Genomic DNA, 13,736 nt, shown 5'->3' on the forward strand with positions numbered 1-13,736 from the left:
GGCTGTATACTCATGGCTGTGCTCTATAGTCCTCTGTGTGTGTATACCTGGCTGTATACTCATGGCTGTGCTCTATAGTCCTGTGTGTATACCTGGCTGTATACTCATGGCTATTCTCTATAGTCCTGTGTGTGTATACCCGGCTGTATACTCATGGCTGTGCTCTATAGTCCTGTGTATATATCCAGCTGTATACTCATGGCTGTGCTCTATAGTCCTGTGTATATATCCAGCTGTATACTCATGGCTGTGCTCTATAGTCCTGTGTATATATCCAGCTGTATACTCATGGCTGTGCTCTATAGTCCTGTGTATATATCCAGCTGTATACTCATGGCTGTGCTCTATAGTCCTGTGTATATATCCAGCTGTATACTCATGGCTGTGCTCTATAGTCCTGTGTATATATCCAGCTGTATACTCATGGCTGTGCTCTATAGTCCTCTGTGTATACCCGGCTGTATACTCATGGCTGTGCTCTATAGTCCTCTGTGTGTGTATACCTGGCTGTATACTCATGGCTGTGCTCTATAGTCCTGTGTATATATCCAGCTGTATACTCATGGCTGTGCTCTATAGTCCTGTGTGTATACCTGGCTGTATACTCATGGCTGTGCTCTATAGTCCTGTGTGTATACCCGGCTGTATACTCATGGCTGTGCTCTATAGTCCTGTGTATATATCCAGCTGTATACTCATGGCTGTGCTCTATAGTCCTGTGTGTGTATACCTGGCTGTATACTCATGGCTGTGCTCTATAGTCCTCTGTGTGTGTATACCTGGCTGTATACTCATGGCTGTGCTCTATAGTCCTCTGTGTGTGTATACCTGGCTGTATACTCCTCCGGCTCTTTGATCTGCCGTATTCTACTCATAACCTTTATTTACGGGGAATTCCTGGTAAATCCTTCTGTTTGGACACTAAAGCCGCTCAATCCACCAAAAATGAAAGACTTAGCTGGAAAGAATTCAAGGGATCTGTGCGGCGCTCTGTAGTAAACAATAACCCGCACCGCCACCTCCGAGAGCAGCTGTCTGCACTGCACCGCCACCTCTGAGAACAGACGTCTGCACCGCACCGCCACCTCCGAGAACAGCTGTCTGCACTGCACCGCCACAATCTGCACCGCCACCTCTGAGAACAGACGTCTGCACCGCACCGCCACCTCCGAGAACAGCTGTCTGCACTGCACCGCCACAATCTGCACCGCCACCTCTGAGAGCAGCCGTCTGCAACACCGCCACCATTTGCACTGGCACCTCCGAGAGCAGCCGTCTGCACTGCACCACCACCTCCGAGAGCAGCCGTCTGCACTGCACCACCACCTCCGAGAGTAGCCGTCTGCAACACTGCCACAATCTGCACCGCCACCTCCGAGAGCAGCCGTCTGCACCGCACCGCCACCTCAGAGAGCAGCCGTCTGCACCATACCACCACGCCACCTCCAAGAGCAGTCTGCACCACACCGCCACCATCTGCACCGCCACCTCTGAGAGCAGCCATCTGTACCGCACCTCCAAGATCAGCAGTCCACACCGCCACCATCTGCATTGCAACCACCGAGAGCAGCCGTCTGTAACGCAACGCCACCTCCGAGAGCAGCTGTCTGGTGGTGCACCGCCACCTCAGAGAGCAGCAGTCTGTAACGCACCGCACCGCCACCATCTGCACCGCCACCTCAGAGAGCAGCCGTCTGTACCGCAACGCCACCTCCAAGATCAGCAGTCCACAAACCGCCACCATTGGCACTGCAACAACCGAGAGCAGCCGTCTGCACTACACACCGCTACCACCACAAACAGATGTCAACCTGCAACGTCCGTCACTGCCTGACAGATCCACAGCCAAAAACAGCCGTCAGCACTGCACCACCACATCTGGGTTATTGAACGGGACAAAAGTACAAACACTCAGATCATGGAGAGTTGGCCGATCACCTGATCTCTGCTGCAGCCCCCCGACCACTCACTGATCAGGGACCCCCACCGGGACAGCTTATACATACAGGAGGGACAACCACCAGGCTGCGGGCGAGCGGCGGCTCTCATTATGCTTGTAGGTTACGGTGCAGGTGAAGGGCAGAGAACAGGTTGGACGGGTCCTTCCCTCGGGTTACTGCACCGCCATGATAACACAGGAGAGCGGGCGGCAGATAACCTCCCGGCAGGGTCAGCCGCTCATCCTCCACCCGCCGAGGGCTAAGCTTCACACAGCACGTTTAACCAGTTCAGCTCCAGCAGAAAAACACGGAACAAGTCCCCATAACCGATAATTATGGAGTGCGGCTCCTCGGACGCCATCTACACCCTGGTCCGAGCAGCTGTGCCGCCCACTGGGGGGTATCCCAAGGCGACAACTCATCCCCTATCCCATAATGCACATGTATCCCATCATGCCTGAACAGCCAAAGCTTTACATGTATATACAAAGGCATGATGGGAGTTGTAGTTCTGCAGGTTGGACCCCCCTGATTGATGGGGTCTGTTCTATGGGACCATCTCGACCAGATAACAGAGCGGCGTCCGCCATCACCCTGTCCCGGCCCATCAATGATAATGGCTGCCAGCGCCGTCTGGAGCACTTTGTTATCCATCAGGACACCGCTCGCCGCTACCTCAATGTTCTGCTTTACAAACAAGACTTGGAAACCAACCAAGACCCTGTCAGTAGCCGAGAAGTGTCGCTAAAGTGTCTCTCAGGAATCCAACCCGCGACACTTGAGATGAAAGCCCAAAACAGCGGTTCACACGAGGTCTGAACCACACAGGGGGGCCCGCGCGCCCACAGGACCAAACAGGGGGGCCCGCGCGCCCACAGGACCACACAGGGGGGGCCCGCGCGCCCACAGGACCACACAGGGGGGCCCGCGCGCCCACAGGACCACACAGGGGGGCCCGCGCGCCCACAGGACCACACAGGGGGGGCCCGCGCGCCCACAGGACCACACAGGGGGGCCCGCGCGCCCACAGGACCACACAGGGGGGCCCGCGCGCCCACAGGACCACACAGGGGGGCCCGCGCGCCCACAGGACCACACAGGGGGGCCCGCGCGCCCACAGGACCACACAGGGGGGCCCGCGCGCCCACAGGACCACACAGGGGGGCCCGCGCGCCCACAGGACCACACAGGGGGGCCCGCGCGCCCACAGGACCACACAGGGGGGCCCGCGCGCCCACAGGACCACACAGGGGGGCCCGCGCGCCCACAGGACCACACAGGGGGGCCCGCGCGCCCACAGGACCACACAGGGGGGCCCGCGCGCCCACAGGACCACACAGGGGGGCCCGCGCGCCCACAGGACCACACAGGGGGGCCCGCGCGCCCACAGGACCACACAGGGGGGCCCGCGCGCCCCCAGGACCACACAGGGGGGCCCCGCGCGCCCACAGGACCACACAGGGGGGCCCGCGCGCCCACAGGACCACACAGGGGGGCCCGCGCGCCCACAGGACCACACAGGGGGGCCCGCGCGCCCACAGGACCACACAGGGGGGCCCGCGCGCCCACAGGACCACACAGGGGGGCCCGCGCGCCCACAGGACCACACAGGGGGGCCCGCGCGCCCACAGGACCACACAGGGGGGCCCGCGCGCCCACAGGACCACACAGGGGGGCCCGCGCGCCCACAACACACAGGCATGACCACAGGATATGGACAGGGCAGGCTCCTCTTCATGGCCATCATCACAACTCACTGCAGACTCCCCTGGACATCAGTGAGCGATTTGCTGCTGCTCTGGACAGTTCCTGACATGGACAGAGGTGGCAGCAGAGAGCACTGTGTCAGACTGGAGAGAATACACCACTTCCTGCAGGACATACAGCAGCTGATAGGTACTGGAAGACTGGAAAATTTTTCATAGAAATAAATTATAAATCTCTGGCATGAGTTGATTTAAAAGAATTTTTTGGGGGTGAACAAGCCCTTTAAGAGACAGTGGCAAAGTCATGAATCTCCAAACAATCGGCCAACATGATGCCATACGGGGAGTTCACGTCTCATCATCTACAAGCGATATCTGCTGACATTACCGTCACCCAGCAGGATGATGGAGAGAGTGCGGCACTCACCCGGAGACAGGAAGGCTTCCTTCAGGTAGAGCAGGACGTCGGCGAACCTGCGGACGTCGTTGACCAGCTGCATGATATACTCGGGATCCACCACGGAGCTGTCGTAGCAGTCGGAGTTGGTGCTGATGCTGCTCAGGGAGTTACTCTTGGTGCTTCGCCCCATTCCCCAGGTGCCAGAGTTCGAGATGGTGAAGAAGTTTGAGGTAGAAAACCGTGAAAATCCTAAAGCACGCCTGTTACCTCCTCCGTTCTGCCGCAACATCCCAGCGTGCGTCTGGGGGGCCTCAGTCAGCGCTCAGTGCCGCCCCCCTCCCACAGGACACACAGGCAAATCTGAAAGAAACCAGAAACATGGAGGTCAAATCTACAACAAACATACAGCATGTGTGATGTCATCAGGGGGGTGTGATGTCATCAGGGGAAGTGATGTCACTACACAGGACGGCCATAGAGGTGTGAGGTTTCTCTATTCACTAGTGTCGCCCACTGACATCCACCACAGGAAGTGACGCTTCCCACCTTCAAGGAACCTGTCAATGGACGTGTGAAGGCTTTAACCCATTCATGGTGCAGAACATACAACAACATGGGGGGGGGGACGGATCCCACCCATCAGCTTTACCCATCACTATGGATCTGATCCCCCCCCCCCAGTGAGTGAGCGTGTGTGTACACGTGTAGCCGAGATGGGGGGAGGGGACTGTACGCAGAGCAGATGTACCAGACCCCATGGGAGCGCAGGACGCCGCCCAGACCCCATGGGAGCGCAGGACGCTCTATTAACTGGTTATTAATCAGTAGCCACTAGTCACCGGCCGCTGTAATACAGGTCACACGGCAACCTGGTCACATGAAGGGGCGACCACGTAAAAAGCAGCATGAAACCGAGCCGGGCAGCCACCCTGCTAACCCGATGCACACACATCATGGAGGGGGTGGGGCTAAAATACTGCCCCCCCCCCATATGCTGTGTGTGACCTCACAGACCCCAATACATATAACGTGTCATCAGTGATGTCACACAACCAGAGCAGCCACCTGCCAGACTTTACAGGGAACTGGTCATCACAACACGACATATCGGTGGAATGACAGCCATTATCCACAACAGGTGACCGCCACAGCTCCCCTCCTCCTCCTCCTGCCTCCACAGAGCATGCCCCCGCGGGGACCACAGAGCATGCCCCCACAGCATACGCTCTACAATCACTTATAGAGTCAATATGTGATGGTCACAGCTCCTTTCCTCCCCATCTCCCCTCACTACTACCCCCATTCTCCTATGCCCATTCACCCATGGTGTACCTATTGATTTCTTTATAGATCTTAACTTAAAGGGGTTGCACACCCCCAAAATTTTTTTCTTTCAAATCAACTGGTGCCAGAGATTTGTAGTTTACTTCTATATAAAAAAAAAATCTCTAGTCTTTCAAGACTTATTAGCTGCTGTATGTCCTGTAGGAAGTGGTGTATTCTCTCCAGTCTGACACAGTGCTCTCTGCTGCCACCTCTGTCCATGTCAGGAACTGTCCAGAGCAGCAGCAAATCCCCATAGAAAACCTCTCCTGCTCTGGACAGAGGTGGCAGCAGAGAGCACTGTGTCAGACTGCAGAGAATACACCACTTCCTGCAGGACATACAGCAGTTGATAAGTACTTTTTATAGAAGTAAATTACAAATGTACTGTATATAACTTTCTGACACTGGCTGATTTGAAAGTAAAACATTTCTGGTTAACTATCCCTTTAAGAAATGTTCCACGGGATCTGCTGCAAAATCCTGCACCCTCCGATAACCATCCTGTGTCCAGCCGGGCCGGTGGGGGTGTGGGGGGTCAGGACTACAGCCGAGGCCGCCTCTATTTTGCACAAAAGGTGATAGGAAAGGTAAACAGCAGAGCTGGTGATACGCAGTGATCAGAGTATGGTGGGGAGGATTACAGGCATGGGATCAGTGATCTATAAGATCCCAGATCCCCATCGCAGAGACCTGCCATACAGCAGCTGAGATCTCAGCTCCCGGGGATTGCAGAACTCCAACCCAAAATCAGCAAGAAAACAACCTGTAAATCATTACAAAGCACCAAAATGTGACAAGAGGAAATGCTGTAGCAGTGAGGTCACCAGCCGCGGCCCTAAACGGCCCCCAGGACGGCCCCACCCACAGTCATCACCCATGTGATCAGGACGAGGAGGACGCTGGTAGCCACAGGACATCTCACACCGGCGCCAAAAATACCGAGGAGCCATAAAAGTGACAAATGTGACTGATGGGGAGGAATCATATACCGTCATATACCTGTCTATACATATACCGTCATACACCTGTCTATACATATACACACACACACACAGCCATATACCTGTCTATACATAAACACACGCACAGCCATATACCTGTCTATACATATACACACGCACAGCCATATACCGGTCTATACATATACCGTCATATACCTGTCTATACATATACACGCACACAGCCATATACCTGTCTATACATATACACACACAGCCATATACCTGTCTATACATATACACACACACAGCCATACACCTGTCTATACATATACACACGCACAGCCATATACCTGTCTATACATATACACGCACACAGCCATATACCTGTCTATACATATACACACACACAGCCATACACCTGTCTATACATATACACACACACAGCCATACACCTGTCTATACATATACACGCACACAGCCATATACCTGTCTATACATATACACGCACTGCTATATACCTGTCTATACATATACACGCACACACAGCCATACACCTGTCTATACATATACACACACACAGCCATACACCTGTCTATATATATATATACACGCACACAGCCATATACCTGTCTATACACACATACATATACACGCACAGCCATATACCTGTCTATACATATACACGCACACTGCCATAAACCAGAGACAGTGATCCCCAACTGACTGAAAACTACAACTCCCATCCTGCCTCTGCACACCTCCCGGCACCTACACAGCCCACGGTCCTCCCAGCACCTACACAGCCCACGGTCCTCCCGGCACCTACACAGCCCACGGTCCTCCCGGCACCTACACAGCCCACGGTCCTCCCGGCACCTACACAGCCCACGGTCCTCCCGGCACCTACACAGCCCACGGTCCTCCCGGCACCTACACAGCCCACGGTCCTCCCGGCACCTACACAGCCCACGGTCCTCCCGGCACCTACACAGCCCACGGTCCTCCCGGCACCTACACAGCCCACGGTCCTCCCGGCACCTACACAGCCCACGGTCCTCCCGGCACCTACACAGCCCACGGTCCTCCCGGCACCTACACAGCCCACGGTCCTCCCGGCACCTACAGAGCCCACGGTCCTCCCGGCACCTACACAGCCCACGGTCCTCCCGGCACCTACACAGCCCACGGTCCTCCCGGCACAGCACCTACACAGCCCACAGTCCTCCCGGCACAGCACCTACACAGCCCACAGTCCTCCCGGCACAGCACCTACACAGCCCACGGTCCTCCCGGCACCTACACAGCCCACAGTCCTCCCGGCACCTACACAGCCCACAGTCCTCCCGGCACCTACACAGCCCACAGTCCTCCCGGCACAGCACCTACAGACATGGCCCCATCTCTGGGGTTTCTATCTCACAGTACGCAGGGGGTGGGTGGGAACTTTCCCTGATGGAAGGAAATCAGATCATTATGAGTCTCATCAGTTTCTCGTCCGGCTACAATGTTTCCGTTTCCTCGGTGACGGATTCTCTGTGGACGGATAATTAGTAAATATTGACGAAACATCAAACAACAAATAGGAAGAGAAGCCGAGTAATAGAGAGCGGAAGACCGACACATATATACCGTACATACAGCCCCATATACACCGGACATACAGCCCATATACACCGGACATACAGCCCATACATACCGTACATACAGCCCATATATACCGGACATACAGCCCATATACACCGGACATACAGCCCATATACACCGGACATACAGCCCATATACACCGGACATACAGCCCATATATACCGGACATACAGCCCATATACACCGTACACACAGCCCCATATGTACCGTGCAGCCCCATATAAACCGTATATCCAGGCCCCCCCCCATATACACCGTACAGCCACAAATATACCGTACATACAGCCCCATATATATCGTACATACAGCCCCATATATACTGGACATACAGCCCCATATATACCGGACATACAGCCCCCCCCCCATATACACCGGACATACAGCCCCATATATACCAGACATACAGCCCCCCCCCCATATACACCGGACATACAGCCCCATATATACTGTGCAGCCTCATATATACCGTACATACAGCCCATATATACCGTACATACAGCCCATATACACCGGACATACAGCCCATATACACCGGACATACAGCCCATATACACCGGACATACAGCCCATATACACCGGACATACAGCCCATATACACCGGACATACAGCCCATATACACCGGACATACAGCCCATATACACCGGACATACAGCCCATATACACCGGACATACAGCCCATATACACCGGACATACAGCCCATATACACCGGACATACAGCCCATATACACCGGACATACAGCCCATACATACCGTACATACAGCCCATATATACCGGACATACAGCCCATATACACCGGACATACAGCCCATATACACCGGACATACAGCCCATATACACCGGACATACAGCCCATATATACCGGACATACAGCCCATATACACCGTACACACAGCCCCATATGTACCGTGCAGCCCCATATAAACCGTATATCCAGGCCCCCCCCCATATACACCGTACAGCCACAAATATACCGTACATACAGCCCCATATATATCGTACATACAGCCCCATATATACTGGACATACAGCCCCATATATACCGGACATACAGCCCCCCCCCCCATATACACCGGACATACAGCCCCATATATACCAGACATACAGCCCCCCCCCATATACACCGGACATACAGCCCCATATATACTGTGCAGCCTCATATATACCGTACATACAGCCCATATATACCGTACATACAGCCCATATACACCGGACATACAGCCCATATACACCGGACATACAGCCCATATACACCGGACATACAGCCCATATACACCGGACATACAGCCCATATACACCGGACATACAGCCCATATACACCGGACATACAGCCCATATACACCGGACATACAGCCCATATACACCGGACATACAGCCCATATATACCGTACATACAGCCCATATACACCGTACACACAGCCCCATATGTACCGTGCAGCCCCATATAAACCGTATATCCAGGCCCCCCCCCATATACACCGTACAGCCACAAATATACCGTACATACAGCCCCATATATATCGTACATACAGCCCCATATATACTGGACATACAGCCCCCCCCATATACACCGGACATACAGCCCCATATATACCGGACATACAGCCCCCCCCCCCCATATACACCGGACATACAGCCCCATATATACTGTGCAGCCTCATATATACCGTACATACAGCCCACCATATACACCGTATATCCAGGCCCCCCCTTATATACACCGTACAGCCACATATATACCGTACATACAGCCCCATATATACAGCCCCATATTTACTGTACATACAGACCCCATATACCGTACATACAGCCCCATATTTACTGTACATACAGACCCCATATATACCGTACATACAGCCCCATATATACCGTACATACAGCCCCATATTTACTGTACATACAGACCCCATATATACCGTACATACAGCCCCATATTTACTGTACATACAGACCCCATATATACCGTACATACAGACCCCATATATACTGTACATACAGACCCCATATATACTGTACATACAGACCCCATATATACCGTACATACAGCCCCATATATACCGTACATACAGCCCCATATATACTGTACATACAGACCCCATATATACTGTACATACAGACCCCATATATACTGTACATACAGACCGCCCCCCCCATATAAACCGTACAACCAGGCCCTGCCCCCCATATACACCGTACAGCCACATATATACCGTACATACAGGCAGCCGCATATATATATATATATATATATATATATATATATATATATATATATATATATATATATTGTACATCCCCCGCCCCATATATACCATACATACAGGCCCCATATATACCGTACATACAGGCCGCCCCATATATACTATACAGCCCCCGCCCCATATACACCGTACATACAGGCAGCCACAATATATATATACTGTACATACAGGCAACTGCATATATACTGAACATACAGGCAACTGCATATATACTGTACATACAGGCAGCCACATATATATACACTGTACAGCCGCATATATATATATATATACACTATACATACAGGCAGCAGCATATATACTGTACATACAGGCAGCCACATATATACTGTACATACAGGCAGCCACACATATATATACCGTACATACAGGCCGCCCCATATATACTATACAGCCCCCGCCCCATATACACCGTACATACAGGCAGCCACAATATATACTGTACATACAGGCAACTGCATATATACTGTACATACAGGCAGCCACATATATATACACTGTACAGCCGCATATATATATATACTATACATACAGGCAGCAGCATATATACTGTACATACAGGCAGCCACACATATATATACTGTACATACAGGCAGCCACATATATATACAGTACATACAGGCAGCCACATATATACTGTACAGCCGCATATATACTGTACAGCCACATATATATACTGTACATAAAGGCAGCAGCATATATATATATACTGTACATACAGGCAGCCACATATATATACTGTACAGCCGCATATATACTGTACTTACAGGAAGCCACATATATAGCCACATATTTATACTGTACATACAGGCAACTGCATATATACTGTACATACAGGCAGCCACATATATATACTGTACATACAGGCAGCCGCATATATACTGTTCATACAGGTAGCCGCATATATATACTGTACATACAGGCAGCCGCATATATATATATATATATATATATACTGTACATACAGGCAGCCACATATATATACTGTACATACAGGCAGCCACATATATATACACTGTACAGCCGCATATATATATATATACTATACATACAGGCAGCAGCATATATACTGTACATACAGGCAGCCACATATATACTGTACATACAGGCAGCCACACATATATATACCGTACATACAGGCCGCCCCATATATACTATACAGCCCCCGCCCCATATACACCGTACATACAGGCAGCCACATATATATATATATATATATAATATATATATATATTATATATATATATATATACACTGTACATACAGGCAACTGCATATATACTGAACATACAGGCAACTGCATATATACTGTACATACAGGCAGCCACATATATATACACTGTACAGCCGCATATATATATATATATATATATATATATATATACTATACATACAGGCAGCAGCATATATACTGTACATACAGGCAGCCACATATATACTGTACATACAGGCAGCCACACACATATATACTGTACATACAGGCAGCCACACATATATATACTGTACATACAGGCAGCCACATATATATACAGTACATACAGGCAGCCACATATATACTGTACAGCCGCATATATACTGTACAGCCACATATATATACTGTACATAAAGGCAGCAGCATATATATATACTGTACATACAGGCAGCCACATATATATACTGTACAGCCGCATATATACTGTACTTACAGGCAGCCACATATATAGCCACATATATATACTGTACATACAGGCAACTGCATATATACTGTACATACAGGCAGCCACATATATATACTGTACATACAGGCAGCCACATATATATACTGTACAGCCGCATATATACTGTACTTACAGGCAGCCACATATATAGCCACATATATATACTGTACATACAGGCAACTGCATATATACTGTACATACAGGCAGCCACATATATATACTGTACATACAGGCAGCCACATATATATATATACTGTACATACAGGCAGCCGCATATATACTGTACATACAGGCAGCCGCATATATATACTGTCCATACAGGTAGCCGCATATATATACTGTACATACAGGCAGCCGCATATATATATATATACTGTACATACAGGCAGCCACATATATATACTGTACATACAGGCAGCCACATATATATACTGTACATACAGGCAGCCACATATATACTGTACAGCCGCATATACACTGTACAGCCACATATATATACTGTACATACAGGTAGCCGCATATATATACTGTACATACAGGTAGCCGCATATATATACTGTACATACAGGCAGCCGCATATATACTGTACATACAGGCAGCCGCATATATATACTGTACATACAGGCAGCCGCATATATATACTGTACATACAGGCAGCCGCATATATATACTGTACAGCCGCATATATATACTGTACATACAGGCAGCCACATATATATACTGTACATACAGGCAGCCACATATATATACAGTACATACAGGCAGCCACATATATACTGTACAGCCGCATATATATACTGTACATACAGGCAGCCACATATATATACTGTACATACAGGCAGCCACATATATACTGTACAGCCGCATATATATACTGTACATACAGGCAGCCACATATATACTGTACATACAGGCAGCCACACACACACGTATATATATATATATATATATATATATACTGTACATACAGGCAGCCACATATATACTGTACATACAGGCAGCCACATATATATATACTGTACATACAGGCAGCCACACATATATATACTGTACATACAGGCAGCCACATATATATATATATATATATATATATATATATATATATATATATACTGTACATACAGGCAGCCACATATATATATATATACACTGTACATACAGGCAGCCACACATATATATACTGTACATACAGGCAGCCACATATATATATACTGTACATACAGGCAGCCACATATATATACTGTACATACAGGCAGCCACATATATATACTGTACATACAGGCAGCCACATATATATACTGTACATACAGGCAGCCACATATATACTGTACAGCCGCATATATATACTGTACATACAGGCAGCCACATATATACTGTACATACAGGCAGCCACACACACACACACACGTATATATATATATATATATATATATATACTGTACATACAGGCAGCCACATATATACTGTACATACAGGCAGCCACATATATATATATATATATATATATATATATATATATATATATATACTGTACATACAGGCAGCCACATATATATATATATACACTGTACATACAGGCAGCCACACATATATATACTGTACATACAGGCAGCCACATATATATATATACTGTACATACAGGCAGCCGCATATATATATACTGTACATACAGGCAGCCACATATATATATATACTGTACATACATGCAGCCACATATTTACTGTACAGGCCCCCACCAATACACAGAGCATTACCCCGACACACAGTACAGAGGAGCCACACAACAACACAGCGACAACAATACCGCAGCCGGAAGGAGAT

General features: G+C 49.5%; 1 protein-coding gene across 1 annotated transcript in view; it reads right to left on the reverse strand.

Annotated features, from left to right (window-relative positions):
• Window positions 1-13,736, reverse strand: part of ARHGAP29 (Rho GTPase activating protein 29) — an 84,017-nt gene that overhangs the window by 67,384 nt on the left and 2,897 nt on the right. The window contains exon 2 of the mRNA XM_069967713.1: window positions 4,074-4,406. Coding sequence (XP_069823814.1) covers window positions 4,074-4,335 — 262 coding nt within the window. The 5' untranslated portion in view covers window positions 4,336-4,406. The remainder of the gene's footprint in view (window positions 1-4,073; window positions 4,407-13,736) is intronic.

This window comes from Dendropsophus ebraccatus, chromosome 4 (genome assembly GCF_027789765.1).
Source record: "Dendropsophus ebraccatus isolate aDenEbr1 chromosome 4, aDenEbr1.pat, whole genome shotgun sequence".
NCBI lineage: Eukaryota > Metazoa > Chordata > Amphibia > Anura > Hylidae > Dendropsophus > Dendropsophus ebraccatus.